This window comes from Saccostrea echinata, unplaced genomic scaffold (genome assembly GCF_033153115.1).
Source record: "Saccostrea echinata isolate AGI-Se365-2 ecotype Australia unplaced genomic scaffold, CSIRO_AGI_Sech_v1 ptg000047l, whole genome shotgun sequence".
In the NCBI taxonomy this organism is placed as follows: Eukaryota; Metazoa; Mollusca; class Bivalvia; order Ostreida; family Ostreidae; genus Saccostrea; species Saccostrea echinata.
In genome coordinates this window covers 15,280,001-15,296,153 of record NW_026889796.1, presented here as the reverse complement: position 1 = coordinate 15,296,153, position 16,153 = coordinate 15,280,001, and the positions used below count along the sequence as shown (strand labels likewise).

At 33.3% G+C, this 16,153-nt stretch overlaps 1 protein-coding gene across 2 annotated transcripts in view; it reads left to right on the top strand.

The window, feature by feature from the left end:
* The window catches only part of LOC133202592 (protein mono-ADP-ribosyltransferase PARP14-like), a 35,032-nt gene that overhangs the window by 7,933 nt on the left and 10,946 nt on the right, over positions 1–16,153 (top strand). For both annotated transcript variants that reach the window (XM_061338431.1, XM_061338430.1), the window contains 13 exons: positions 2,431–2,718; positions 2,822–3,100; positions 3,671–3,913; positions 4,902–5,138; positions 5,440–7,182; positions 7,400–7,879; positions 8,066–8,148; positions 8,335–8,568; positions 10,709–10,930; positions 11,330–11,426; positions 13,415–13,579; positions 14,128–14,193; positions 14,361–14,543. In XM_061338431.1, the coding sequence (XP_061194415.1) occupies positions 2,431–2,718; positions 2,822–3,100; positions 3,671–3,913; positions 4,902–5,138; positions 5,440–7,182; positions 7,400–7,879; positions 8,066–8,148; positions 8,335–8,568; positions 10,709–10,930; positions 11,330–11,426; positions 13,415–13,579; positions 14,128–14,193; positions 14,361–14,543 (4,320 nt within the window). The remainder of the gene's footprint in view (positions 1–2,430; positions 2,719–2,821; positions 3,101–3,670; positions 3,914–4,901; positions 5,139–5,439; positions 7,183–7,399; positions 7,880–8,065; positions 8,149–8,334; positions 8,569–10,708; positions 10,931–11,329; positions 11,427–13,414; positions 13,580–14,127; positions 14,194–14,360; positions 14,544–16,153) is intronic.

Here is a 16,153-nt window from a genome sequence, read left to right as displayed (position 1 = left end):
ACTATATTTAGTAATGGCCAATATCTGCCCGTCAAATCAAATTTTGTTGGGGAGATCCTAAATTATGTTCTAAGCCAGGAGAATATATGCAGACTTCAAAGCATTAAACATTTTCATCCAATATGATGTCACGAGTTAGACATAAAATTGAAAAATGTTGTAAATTCAACATTTCAATGATTTCAGAATAAAATAACATATTTTACATCAAACATTTGATTGAAAAATATCAAGTGCAGGTCTGCTCAGACTTTATCTTTTGAACATAGAATGTCTAGAATGATAATGTCAATGAAATATGTGAAAATAGTTCCTGGGCAAGTCTGTGCTTTATAAAAACAAAAGTCAAAATTTAAAAAAAAAATTGCATTTTTCTCTCTTTTTAAAAAATAATGGGAAATCTCGTTTGTGATGTCACAGAGACAAAAATGCCATTTCTTTCCCAACCAATATTGGATTTTGTGAATTCAGATTTATGCAATAAAATTAAGGATGTCAACGAGTACCTGGTTAACCGGGTACTCGATCGAATGTCTGAGTATCAAATACTAAATCTGGTACTCAATTACTCGAATGAACATATTTTTATTTTCATTTCAAAGTACATTAAAAAAACTTTTCAAAAAATAAAATTATTTATTTGTGCATTCGGTAATTAGCGTGCCATCGCATACACCTGTTAAACACCCGTTATCGCCTGTGGCTGTGTACATGTATATAGAGTAATTAGTGACCAAACACCTGGTAGACAGTGGTTCTCGCCTATTGTGGCCCTTAAATTCTGGATGGCTTCAATAATTTGTTTTCATTGAACATCGTTTAAGTATTGTCTATTATCTTAAATCATTTTTAAATTAGTTTGTATACGGTAGCGAAACCAGTCATGCATAGAAATGCTGCTACGCACTTCAAAAGTGAAGAAATATTAGAAATACATGTAACTGCATGAATACTTAAAAAATGTTTAAAGTCAGCTATGCGGAGTAAATTTAGCATATACGATGAAAACCTTTTTTTAACAACCAGCATATGAAATAATACAACTACCGATCCCAAAAACGTACGTGTTCCTTCTCTTTCAATATAGTCTATCATTACAAAGAACTGTACACCATTTGTAATAATTGGTGTATTAATTGATGTCTTTTTGTGTGTGTGTGTGTGTTTTTTTTCTTTTTGAAAAGTAAATTAAGATAAAAAAAATCATTTTCTTTGGATTCGATGTTTATATTTATATATGCATAATATATGCAATAGAAATCATCATTGTAGTTAAACATAGCTTAACTGGGCTCAAGAAAATTTACACACTTGTATGTACATTTTTACCGAGTACCCGGGTACTCGATCGGAAAAACGTCCGAGTAACCGATTATCAAATATTGACCGATTTGACATCCCTATATAAAATATATTAATTAAATTGTGCACATTTCAAGATATTTTCAAAGATTTTCAAAGTTTTATGGGAACAGGGATAAGCTTTATCCTTTATATTTCTATAGGGCATGATTAAATTTATATAACATAGTCACATAAAAACAAAATGAAGAAAGTAATGATGAATATTTGCCATTTAATTTCACAGGTCATGTTCTTGTCAACAGCAGAATATGACAAAAATTATTCAGATATTACAATTACTTAACATAGTGAAACTCTTTTGTGGTGGAAGTAGGAAACGTCCTTTAGTTGGGGACATTGTTGCTGTTGAAAACACCATGAGATCTCTCCTTGTAGACTTTTTTAAGGATACATAAGAAAGAACAGGAAGTCATATATCTTGCTGAATATTTGGTAAATACATGCTTGCACAACTTATGAGGAGAAAATGTATATAGGGAAATTGTTCCCCGTTTTATTTTCGCCCCTTTCATCCTACTCACAAGAGGGCAAATTTAAAATGGGCGAATTAAAAAAAACACAGTATAATTTCTCAAACAGAACTGTGATTGGGCGAATTTAAAATGGGGCAAAATTATTTACAAGTGTGAAAGAGCGAAAATAACCCTATATACAGTAGTCCTCTTATCACCCATTTCTTTCTGACAATCATTACTTTTGGAAGTCGGTAAAATCTCACATGAAATAAACATTCCGAATTAAACAATCTACTACCTGGAGTGCAACTGTCAGCAATACATTGTACTTTTGGCATATGAATCATTGGAATTATTTGAATGTCACCAGTAAAAAAATGTTATGTCCCAGAAATCTTGCCAGATTAAGATCTTCCTTGACTTTCCCGCAAAAGAGCCGCAGAAAGGTAGATAACCCCAAGGTAATCACGGTACCAATTATTAAGGGATGACCATATCATTTGTATCTGCCTAACTATCTTTTAGGAGTCATAATTTTACAAACCTACATAAAAGAGACATATTTTTCCATGAAAAGCCATAGTTGAATAAATTCTTAATTGTTTTGCAGTTGTAGCAAGTGTTCTACAGAAACATGAGAGCACATCTCTGATGATAAACAAGCAGCAAATAGAGGTGGAAGAATATCGTCCCCCACGAAATGACAATGATAACAGCTCAGAGGAGGAAGACCAGGAGGGAGGGGCAATCAAGGTCACTAAACTCCCCCCAGGAACCTCAGAGGAACAAATAAGTCTCTTCTTTGAAAATCGTAGGAAAAGTGGAGGTGGAGACGTGGAAAAAGTGGAGTATGATGAGGATTCAAACAGTGCTGTTGTTTGGTTTAAGGATGTTGATGGTATGTATAAGTTCCTAAAAAAGTTTTGATTGAATTTTTTTTCATTAATTTCTTAATCATAATAATTATTGTGGTATATTGATTTTCTTCTTTTCATTCCCAGTTGTTTCAAGTGTTCTTCAAAAAGCTCCACTTCTTTTCAATAAAAAACAAATTGGTGTGGAACAAGTAAGGATGGATGGAAAGAAAGTGGAAAAAGAAGCAGAAGAGAATACAGGCCCTTTGTGTACCATAGAGGTTAGGGGGATGAAAGAAACAACATCCATAGATAGTGTAGAACTGTATTTTGACAACAAGAGGAAGTCAGGAGGTGGAGGTGTGGATGAGGTCAAAGGTGAAGTGGAAGACGGAGTCCTGTATGTTACATTTGAAGATGAGGATAGTAAGTGATGAAATTTTAAAAAAAGAACTTCATATTTATAATGCTCAGAGGTGTCTTCCATCAATTATTGTCTTATAACCTACCTATAAAGTTGTAATTACACGGTATAACTTTCTTGTGATATGTCATTCTATTTTCCAAAGTGAAAGAGTTGTATGGACTTTTCTGAGGGTAATGTTTACCAACACATTCAGAATTTACAATTTTATCCAATTATTACAATAAATAAAAGGGGCAGTGACTCACCTAGGGATAATAAGGATTCTTTTTTAACATGCCCCTGTAATCAAAGATTCATGGGCATTTACTTTTTGGTCTGTCCCTGTATCCGTCTGTTTTCTGTTTAATCTTGCTCATAAATTTTGAACAGTTGCTGCTAAGGCTTTCATATTTCTCAGTGTGTGCATTCCTTGTGACAAGACCTTTCTTTGGATATCAAATGTTTAGACCTCAATGATATTGATGTACTTTTGAAAAAGCTGTCATCTGGGGACAATTGTGTTTCATGAACACATGTTGTTATGCTACAAAAATAAATAATTAATTAATATTTCCACTTTTATCTAAAAGCTGTTGAGAGAGTTCTCCAGCGAGGGCATAAGGTTGATGGAGCTACCTTGCAAGTCAAACTTTACCAGCCTCCCAAACCCGTACCAATGTACCAAGACAGAGTACTGATCAAAGGATTCAATCCAGAAACATCAAAGGATGGACTAATCAACTTCTTGGAGGCCAAATCTGGGGAAGATGTCAAGGATGTGGTTTATGGACAAGAGGAGGGAACAGCAATGGTTACTTTTGAGGAATTAAAAGGTTTATAGGGCTAATCCTGCTTCATCACAATTTTTGTATTTTTACCTTATGGGCACTCAACTATCACAGTGTAAATACCATTAATCTTGGGGGGTGGGGGATGGAACTCATATGGAACACTTATTTTTTGGAAACTCAGGTTGAATGAAGGAGTAGTGAGGTCAAGCTCATAGAGAAAGTCAAGATAAGAAAAAAAAATGACACAGTTGAATTGTTCTCACCAATACAGTAAAACACGCTTATAGCGAACACAGTTATAAGGAATTGATGCTTACAGTGAAGTGATTTTCATTTTCAGTGACTGTAAAATATATTGTAAAATGAAGAGATATAATGAATTATGCTTATAACAAAGGAAAATCGTCTGTTCCTGGCACTTAGTCATAAGCCTGTTTTACTGTATTTATCTTAGCATATGAAGTTTAAAATCTTGAAAAGTGGCATTTAGGTCATTGGATGGTCAAAATCATTAGGAAAGTCAAGGTCAAAAGATAATGTAAGTTAAATTTAAGTTGAAATAAAATGTCTTGCAAAAGTGAAGCTGGTTTTAAGGTCATAGGGAAGATCACAGTCAGAAAATTATGACACTTGATCTTGAATTTTGATCAAAATATAATGAACATTTTCTGATGAACTGTTCTTTTTGCTATGCTATTAATAATAAGGCCAAGGTCATTGTGATAACCAAGGTCTAAAAATATTGATACAATTGCATAACAATCATCAATATTTGTATTGTTTTTTGAATTTTGATGAAAATATGTTTGAAACTCAGAAAAATGCAAAATGAATGAATATGTCAAGGTCATAGGAGAGATCAGGAAATTATGACACAGTTGAATACATCCCAGCAATATTTATCAGTGGAATTTAAAATAAAAAAATCTTGAATATCCACCCCAAACTTTTTTAGTATTAAATCTTAATAAATAAATTGATTAGATTTCGAAGTAAAAAGTTTTATTAATTTTTTTTTAACCATTTACAGATTTTGGAAAACTTGAGGCAGCATGTCAAAAGAAAGCCTTAGAAAAATGCTACCTAGCTGTGAAAAGAATTCCTATCTCTAACTGTGTAATTGTATCTGGATTTGGAGAGAGCACTTCAGTGGACACACTAGAATTCTACTTTGACAATGAAAAGCGAAGTGGTGGGGGTGGTGTCAAGGAGGCTAAGGTCAATCCTGAAGATGGTACATGTCTTGTGTACTTTGAAGATCCTGCAGGTGAGAAAATATTTAAGATTCATTATTCCCCTGTTCACTCATGTAAAATTTTGCTTTACTGATTTTTTTCCAGGAGATTAAAATTCTCACAATTTCAGCCTACCTTTGCAGGCAAACTTTGACAGAAATGACATTTTAAGTTGAAATTCTATAAGGGAATATTAGTCATTTACCGTAGGGAAATTTATCTCTATTTACAAAGAACCTCAGATTCACAAAAGTTTCTTTATAACCAAGATGTCCCTAAAAGCAAATTCCTCATAACCTTATTTCACTGTATTTTTTATTATTTTTTTCTCAGTGTGTGACAGAGTTTGCCATAAAAGCCATAGAGTTGACAACCAGAAGTTAACAGTACATACTTACCATGAATGTCTAGGACAGCCATTTAATCCTGATGAGGGTCCAAAGTTCAAACCACTGGATCCAGTTATTGTGAGAGAACTTGACATGAGAAAAATGAAGTTTATATACACTTCTGAAGAGTTCAAACAGGCTATGAACAAGCAAGCAGAACTGACACATGGCAAGATAAGATGGCCAAAGAAAGCAGCAACAGAATTAACAGTAGAGTGCACTCTAACAAAGGATGTAAAAGACTGTCGAAAATTGGCTGAAAAATGGGAAAAACAAGTGGCAGATGGCATTAAGAAGTTGCTTGGGGTTCTGCATGTGGAAGCTGTAAATGTTTTACAAGAAGCTTGGGAGAAATTTTTGGAGGGAATAAAACAAGTGAAAGTTCCTGATCCACAGAAAGTGGGCATTATTCTAGAGAAAGGCAATTACACCATAGCTATTGTGGGGTATGGAAATATGGTTGAAGGTGTTAGAAAGGAAGTTGAGAAGATTATTACTACAGTGGTTGATGAGATTCAGAGAAAGAAACAACAGGTCACAGAAACTGTTCAGTTGAAGCATCACCAATTTCTGCTTCTTAGTTTTGATCATTTCAAGGAAGAAACAGAGAAAAAATTCCCAGATATGCAAGTTAAAACAAACATGAAGGACAAAAGTTTCACCTTTGAGGGCCAATACTTAGAAGTCAGCCAAGCAAAAATATCACTGTTTGAAAAATGTCAGCAGATATACCAAGCCTCTGCTGGAAAATTCTCCAAAAACAGGCGAGATTTTTTGAACAGAAAGGATGTAAAATCTCGAATTGCAAAGCTGCTGAAAGAAAAAGAGAACATGAGTTGTTTTGATTTTCAGAGAGAGGAGGTGATGCTTTATGCTTTCTCAGATGACAAAGCTGTTGAGGCAGCACATCTGATAAAGGACAGCATTGTGGAGTCCCCAATTGATGTACAACCAGACTCAGCTTTCCTCCTCAATTCTGATGCCTGGGATAAGAAAGTCAAAGAGATAGCAGCCAATGAAAATTTTGAAGGACTTCTTCAACTGATCACCTTACATGAACCAAAACAAGTAATAATTGTAACAATGAATGAATATGTTGGCCTAGCGAGAGAATTTGTAGAGGACTTTCTTCGAGACAATACAATCATGAGTGACTCCATGGATGTTCCTCCAAGTTATTTCAGATTTTTGGAGCTCCACCATAAAAACAAGTTTGAACAGCTTTGTGAAAGTTTGAAGGAGCAGCAAGTTCAGATAACTAAAAGCAAAAACAGAATCACAATTAAGGGCACTAAGATGGGTCTGGATCAAGCCAAAGGAAATATTGAGGACATGTTGAAGAAGATTCAATCGAAAAAACACACTATAAAGAGACCAGGCATTGCCAAACACCTTCACAGTGAAGCTGGCAAAAACAAGATCTCTAAGGTTCAGAAGTTTCACAAATGTTACATTCAGATAGGTGACAAAGAACCCATGGGTTTTTCTAGTTCTTGGACCACAGCTTCAGGTCCTAGACAGAAACAAGCCTCAAATGGTGACATTGCTGAACACAAAACTAAGGCAGGAGTGTCCATAAAGGTTCACTCTGGTGACCTGACTGCTCTCCCTGTAGATGTGATCGTTAATGCTGCTAACCCAGACCTTATACATCATGGAGGACTAGCAGGAGTCATTGCCAAGAAAGGTGAGATTCATTTATCTCTTTAAAAATCCTGCTTTAATGATTTAATGCTATACAATGTTTAATTTCCTTGTGTATATAATTTTTGGATATTGTTCAGTAAAAAAAAATTAATCTACATGTATATGCTATAGATTAGAGATGTTCTAAACATGCAACAAATTAAAGCTGCACTGAAGGGTTTCATTTGTAAATGAGTTTTACTATGAATATTTTTCAGGTGGAAATGAAATCCAAGAAGAATGTTCAGAATATGTAAGAAGAAATGGGAAGCTCAAAGAAGGAGACACCTTCTGTTCAAGGGCAGGTCAACTGTCCTGTAAAATGATTGTCCATGCTTGTGGACCAACTTGGAAAGGTGGAATGAATCAAGAAAACGGCCACCTGACAAATTGTGTAGAGTCTGCTCTAGAAGAAACAGAGAATATGAGTCATAGATCTATTGCAATACCTGCCCTGTGTACTGGTATATTTGGGTACCCTATAGATAAAGCCACTTCTGTCATTGTGAAAGCAGTGAAATCACATTTGAAGGATAAAAAGGGGTCCAGCATTAAGGAGGTGATCTTATGTGATGTTAAGCCAGAGACTGTTAAATGTTTCACCGAGGCTCTAAAGCAGGAGTACAAGGGGAAGGTGACGGTCTTCAAAAATACTGATGAAAGTGGGTCACCTCGAAGTCTGCAAACAGAGGCACAGGGTAATTAGCTTATTTGGTATGCTCTCTAGAATTTTCTTTTTGTAATTAAATGTTTATGCTAATGAGGTGACATAATTATCCTGCTATCTTTTTCTGATGTCAAGAATTATGAGTATTCCTAAGTTTTTTTCTGTTGGATATGATTTAAAAGACATCATTATGTGTTTATATGGTTTGATTTGTCAGGGCAAACACCAGCACAAAATACAGAGTTTACAGCAGGACACATTTCTGTCAAATTAATCAAGGGCCAGATAGCAAAATCAAAGGTGAGTCTGCAGCTTGTAACATGCATCAGGGCTGTCCCCAGGCTTCTGGAAAGGGGGGGGGGGTGCAGGAGGTCTGCCAAGGGTATACCCTCTGATAAGGGTACTCCCTCCCTGAGCCAGATTTTTTGTTGATCTCTGGTAAATTAAAGGTATTAAATGTATAAATGCAATAAATAATCATTACAGGTGGATGTCATTGTCAATACAGCTTCAAGAGATTTAAGATTGAACCATGGAGCTGTGTCAGGATCCATCTCCAAAGCAGGAGGAGACTCCATTCAGCAAGAGTGTCTAACTAAATACCCAGATGGGATAAATCCTGGGGAGATAGCAGTGACAGGGGGAGGTAACCTAGCCTGTAAGATTGTGTGTCACGGGGCTCTCCTGGCCTGGGACAAAGAGAAAGGAGAAGCTAAGAAGGTAACCAGAGAAAGTTGTACTAACAAAGACATATCCTTATGTGGGTTGATATTCTCTATTAAGGTAAAGATCTAGTAAATGAAAGGGGCTTACAGTTTCTAATGATGCTTATTACAGTCTAGAGCTTTTTCAAATAACATGTATCAGCTAGGGCATAATTTCTATGTAAATACAATTAATGTATGATGTTATTTTTAACTGTCTTTTTAATGCAAAATAAATAAAACAAGATAAAATTATGGGAGTTACATTTTGGACAAATGAAATGAATCCAGATTGCCTATACAGTCTCTCAGAAAATGGTAATTTAAATAGTCTTACCTCTTCTTTGAAATAATATTAAAATGATTATGGATTTTGGGATTACTTTTCACATGACTGGAAATGCTTTATTTTCTACAATTTGTTATTCAATTATAGCCAAAGTTTTGGAAAAAGAAAATTTGAATGAATTATGAAGTCATAAAATTAAGAGAACACGAACCTAACCCCATTTACTTGATCTTTACATATTAAAACAATGAATGAATCACAAAAAATAAAGCTTATGAAAATAATTAATGGGAATCTTTTAATGAAAACTTGAGGCCCTGGAAAAATACATTTTTCATTCTATTTCTCTCTTTCTTTTAGTATTTTGTTGAAAACTTAGAAAAAAGATATAGATTATTAAAAAAAAAAGAATTTACAGTTTCAATTTGTAATGATTAATTGAATGTGTTCATGCAGATTATTTTGTTACATTTCAATGATTTATTTTCTGACTTTATGAGAGCTCGGTAAAATAATGGATTGGAAATAAACAGTATTTGATACATGTATGTGTGTCACTAACATTTTCAAACAGAAATTAAGAAATTGAGCTTTAAATTCTTCTCTAAAATTACTCAATACATCAGTTACAAGAAAATTTGATTAAATGTTTTTCTTGAATGCTTGACAGAAGAAACATGTACGTATTCAAATCACACAAGTTTTAAATAATATAAAGTTTGATCTTCTGGAGGAATCTGAGATTAAGAGTGATGGATGTTTGATTTACTTGTTCACATTTCGTTTGAAATTTATGGTAACGCCTGTGATGTAGGTCCTATGTGGCAGTTTTGATTAAGTTGTATGGGATACCTCCATGTTATGATGAATAAGGTTTTGATTTGGTTGAGTGCCTATCATTGGGTCAAAATTTTATGATGCACTGTTTAAAAAACTCTCTGAAGCTATTTTAATGCAAGTGTATTAAATTTATTAAATTATCTGTACTATATGGAGATTTTAAAAAAAGCAAACCTAGAGTATCTGGCAACCTAGAGTATCGATCTGCATGAATTATTACCAATCAATTTATCATGTTAACCAGAACTGGTCTTCTTTCTTATTTCATTCAAGGGGTAACTGTTTGGTCACATATAGCCCCAAAACTTTTAAAACTTTGATTGCAATTTCTCTGAAGGCGACACATCTTGGAAATAAATTTTTCATGCATTTTTTCAGAACAGTTCAAAGTTGAAAAAAATTATCACTGCACAAAGTGCAATTTAAAAAAAAAGTTTGATAAAATGCTAATGATTTAGGAACCAGGGTATTTCAACCCTTGGAAAAATAAAGAAAGATAACTCTTCCATTGGGATCTTTTAATTCAAAATTTTTTAAATGCATATGATATTTTCCATTTATATACATATTTTTTTAAATTCGTATATTTCACTTTGTGAACATATTTATGCACATTCTGATTGTAGATTACTGTGGAATGTTATCTAACTGTTTTTAAGAAATGAAGTTTCCCCACTTTTTTATGCTTATATATATTTTTTGTTGAAAATCAAAAATATAATAAGACTTAATTATTTCATGTCATTTTTTGTTTTTATATCAACACTATATTAGCTATATCAGCTTGCCTATAATATTAAACTTTGAAAAAAAAGAATTACATGTATATAATTAAGAAAAAGTCATTTTTTAAAATTAAAAATGATAAAAAATTTATTATTTAAAATTACAATTTAACATACTGAAAGCTAGGAGGAGGTACATGTATTTCAAATCCTACTAATTAAGGTAAATAAATATGTAGAAGTTTTGTTTGGTAACCCATACCATCTTAAGGTTATAATTCAGTGTATATTTTTTCATACAGATGTTGCAGACTTTTTTGAAAACCTGTTTAACAGAGGCACAGAAACAAAACATGTCCAGCATTGCTTTCCCTGCCATGGGAACGGGTAACCTTTGTTACCCTAAGGATGTGGTGGCAGCAGAAATGTGCAATTCTGTTGTTAATTTCTCTAAAGACAATCCTAAAAGTTGTGTGAAGGCAGTGGAATTTGTGATTTATGAGAAAGATTTTCCTACCATTCAGGTTAGTGTGTAAAATCTGTTCTGTACACATTGAAAAGAGGTGCTACTACATTTTGATCTCTTAGATAATGCTTTTAAAAATCTAAAATATTCTATTCTATACAGTAAGACATGCTTATAGCAAAGTGCCAGGGACCAATAACTTTGAATCGTTATAAATGCTTAATTTGTTATATCTGTTCAGTTCAAAACACATTTCAAAAGTACAGGGAATGAAAGTCACTTTGCTGTAAGCATTAATTCATTTTAAGCGTGTTTGCTAGAACCGTGTTTTACTGTATGTTTATTTCTTGTTTTGAACTCGGAGATAGCTTGGGTTTAATTTTGCTGCAAGAACAGATTTATTGAAGTAAAAGGATTTGAATTCAAATATATTTAATTTACACTTGTATATTTTTAGGCCTTTGAAACAGAAATGAACAAAAGAGCCACTAAAGATAAAAAATCTAAACCTAAGAAGAAAGGAAAACGACATGGAGATGAGCTCAAGCTTAAAGGTTTTTCACATTGTTTTTTAAATAGCATTAACTCTGGACAAGTACTCTAAGAGTATTGCTATAGCAAAGCAAGTCCAATTTCTTATTCATAAAATGTGCAGAATCTGTCTACAAAAGGCCATATTATGTGTCGATCAGTATATGATAAGTTTAATTAACAGGATATTTGAAGTCTACCTTAAGGTAGGTTGCGGGTTTGCTTTTGTCATCAATTTTGGTACACAATTTCGACAATTCGAACGGTTGTTTTGTGCACATTTGATTATGACGTCAGTTACGTCACAAAGGCGACGTTGCGTTGTTTCCCGTATAATTCTCTGAAAATAACTTCATAAATAGTCTACAGGTACGAATCAAGTAAATGAATTCAAAGTGCATGCTACTGTACGTAAACCTCGTACATGTATGAACCAAGATCAGGTATTATTAAAGGAAAGTCTGAATTCTGATGTGATTATGTGTAATGTCTTAGAACAAACTAAATACAATACACTGACCAAATGAAAAGAATAATTTATATTGTAAGTGTTACTACACTGCTAAAAGTCAATCAAAATGAGTCAGCGTAAAAGTTATGGTATGAAAAAAGAAAATTATTGTAAATTTCTTAGCCAAAAACTTGAAGGGTTGTATGTGCGCACGTAATTTGCAACCTTAAAGGGAAGTGCGTATTACACCATGTTTGCCGGGGCGAAACTTTCACGATGGAATCAATCCTCAGCACTAAAAACGGATGAAATTTAATTACAGTACATGTATTTTCCTGTTATTTATTATTATTTCAATCATCATAATTATTATTTGTTTATATTGTATTTTAATCTTGTGTAGTCGCTATGTATATGCAGGCTAACAAATTGTGAAATGCATTTAAAAAAATAAATTTAAACAAACACCCGGACTATCAGACCTATATGACATTGTAAAAAATTTACAAGTATCAAGTGCATTTTTTTCTATATAAGAAATTATAAGCTCTCTGTGTATAAGCTAAATGCAAGTGTTTTACATTTTGCATATGGAAATTTGATTGAGAGAATTCGAAATTAAGAAATGTTTGAGAGTTAGGGCTATATACCAGCTTGCGTCTAATACAGAAAGAACATTGCCGGTAACCCCCCCCCCCCCCCCCATATTTCTCAGTATTGGGGTGTTTTTTCTTCACAGTTTTCGAATGAAGTGATCAAATTCATGTGTTATGCGAGAAATCTTACTGAACATGAACATCCTAAAAATACATGAATTAATATTTTATCAATTGCCGTGTTGTCGCTGCATGTTAATTCTAATACACGAGAAATGTTTAATATACTGTTCATTCTGACTTTGTGGGCAGAATATATGAACTTCACAATACTAGTGTAAATAAGTTCCTGGTCATCCTAACATGTTTCCGCAATAAGTGAAATGATGAATAAAATTACATTTAATTTGCAACTATGTCACTTTTTAGATTTTGCATATTCCAAATGTAAAGATATTTATACTCGTATGTAAACATGATTACGTTCAACATATGACGTTGTAGTCATAAATAATGCCATAAACACAACATTTTGGAAATATAAAAGTAAACTTTGAAATTATTTAGCAAAAAAACTAGCGAGAAGACATATTGATTTTTTTTATCTCAATAGTTTTAATTTACCATCATCTGGATATTTTGAAATTCCTGACTAATTCGTCTACGTCTTTAAAAAGTTATCCAACCTTTTTTAAAGAAACTCTTTCCGCAAAATTGGCTTAAAAAAGTCATTTTTCTATATATTTCAATGGTAAAGCGTAAACATAGTACTAAAAACTATACCGCGTTTACAGTAATACAGCATTAAAATTACGTAGACAAATTTTATAAAAATCACAGATAAAATGCTATAAATTCTAAGGAACATTATATCAAATTTTCATGATATGTTTTCTCGTAAGAATTTTTAAGCAGTAAACCCGCGACCTACCTTAAATAATGACACATGCATTTTTCCCTGTAGAGGAAGATGGGTTTGTTGTGGTACCAGAGGCAGGAGTAGGAGGGCAGAAGGAGGTCTCTGTAGATATTGGTCCAATTAAACTACGCATGTACCAAGGGGACATAACTCTGGCTGATGTTGATGTCATTGTGAATGGTACAGACAGTGAAATGGATTTAAATAAAGGTATAATTTCAGTAAAGGTCAGCTTTGATAATTTATGTTTTGGTATGCAGGTGAAATCTGATGAATAAATCTCTCTTTCATTATCAGTAAGTATTAATATGCTTGTGATTTGATTGTGATAAAATTTATATATACTGCAGTAGTGTCAAAATCTCTTTCAATTGATGGCTGAATTTAATAAATAAATTAAAGCTTTAGTAAAGCCTTAGACTGCCCTCTTCCCCCTTCCGATTTTTTCCATGAATAGTCTTTAAATTTGCAATATGGTCAAACCTCTCACATTATTGCATCCAAAAACTTCTTTTGTTGAAAAGAAAATGGGAATCCTACTCCTCTTTTTTTTTTGCTTGTCAAAATTGAATTTTTGTCAGGCATTTTTTTGCTTGATACCCCTCCCCCCTGATAATTGACTTGTGGACTTGAACACATCTAGGAAATCTGCTCTTTGTCTATATATGAACTGACACCATCTTTGTATTTCATAAGCATTCATGCAAGTAGAGGCTCCTGTCATTTTGAATTTTCAAATCAAATTTTCTAATTTTTAGGTGCTGTATCTAGGAAAATAAAGTCCAAGCTTGGTGGGGAGCTTCAAAGACAGATAGAAATTCAAAGTTAGTACACATACTGATTCTCATTACAGTACAAACATGTAGAAGGATTCCTTCTGAAAATCTGGATCTGCATGACTGTCATTTGTTCAAATTTTGTTTTGAGAGAGGTAAAATATGATAATATATAATTAGTTAAATAAATGTATTCTTTTGAAATTTGCAAATAGAGAAAAACATGAAGAAGCATGGTCTGGCTGTAACTGTTAATGCTGATAAATCAAAGTTGCCAGCAAAGTTCATAATCCACGCTGATGTTACTGGGGGCAATTACAAAAAGAAAATCTTGGATGTTCTGCATAAAGTGGAGGAAATTGGGCAGAAAAGTGTAGCCTTGCCAGCTTTGGGGACAGGTAATACATACAGTCTCTACATCATGTAAGTGATTTTCATTAAAGCTTGCAGGTGTTTTAAAAACTGCAAGGATATGCACCTTCTGTGGAATCAAACTTTACATGAAAATCTTCTTCTTAAGAACAACTAATCCATGATTAGTCATATTGATATGCAAGCATTCTCAGGTAATGCAGATTCAAGTTTGTTCTAAACAGGGTCCCCAAATGGTAGGATAGGGGTCATAAAAGGGGATCAAAGTTATACATAACATATGGAAAAAATCATCTTCCTATTAAGATTAGCAAGTCCATGATTAGTCATTAAAATATGCAAGCAGCCTCAGATAGTGCAGATTCAAAGAGCATTCCTAGATGAAATATATTCCAGTTTGTTCAAGTCATGGTCCCCATGCAGGATAGAGTATTACTTAGGAATATAGTATGTGTAGGAAATTAAAAAAAATACCAAAAGTAACAGCATCACACTAAATTCGTAAAGATTTGCAATCATCCATATAGCAGACCTGTTTACTCTTACGATTTTGCCGTATTTTGTACGAATTTTGAGTCCAAAATACATCTCACATTTTGCTATTATGAAAATATGGAAATCCATTTGTTTGGATTTTAGCAGTTAGTTTTCGTTATGATCTGTCTCAGTTTGATGCTTTTTAATTGCTAAAAAAGAGAAAAATTTCAAACACTTAAGTGATGTCGGGTTGCCAAAATGCGGTAGTTTAAAAACCAGAAGTCTCTGATGAGACTGTAGCTCTACTGGTCTGTACGTATAACAAAAGAAAAGTAGCACTTGGATTTGAAACTCTGCAACATGCAACAATAAATAGAATTATGTATCTTTAATAATGAAGTCTACTTCTGTGCCAAGTTATATTGAAATCAAACGAAAACTGTAGGAGGAGTAGCGTTTTGAAAGTATTTCATGGAAATTTCTATTTTTAGTAACCATGACAACACCATTCACCGAAATAAAAAAAACAGAAATACATATTATGTATCGTAGTGTATTCTAACTGTGTGCCAAATTAGATTGAAATCAGACCAAATTTATAGGAGGAGTAACGTTTTATGGAAATTTCTCAAAAATTTCTATTTTAAGTAACCATGGCAACACTGTTCATCGAATTCAAAAACTGATGCATTAAGTTATGTATCTTAGTATAGTCTTCTTGTATGCCTAATTATATGAAAAGCAGACTAAAACTGTAGGAGGAGTAGCGTTTTAAAGGAATTTCACAGAAATTTCTATTTTTAGTAACCATGGCAACACTGTCCATCGAAATCAAAAACCGATGCACTAAATATTGTATTTTAGTGTAGTCTACTTGTGTGCCAAGTTATATTGAAATCAGACCAAAACTGTAGGAGGAGTAGCGTTTTAAATGAATTTCACAGAATTTTCCATTTTTAGTAACCATGGCAACACCGTCCATCGAATTCAAAAACCCATGCACAAAATTATGTATCTTAGTGTAGTCTACTTGTGTGCCAAGTTATATTGAAATCGGACCAAAACTGTACGAGGAGTAGCATTTTAAAGGAATTTCATAGACATTTCTATTTTTAGTAACCATGGCAACACCATCCATTGAAATCAAAATCCGATGCAC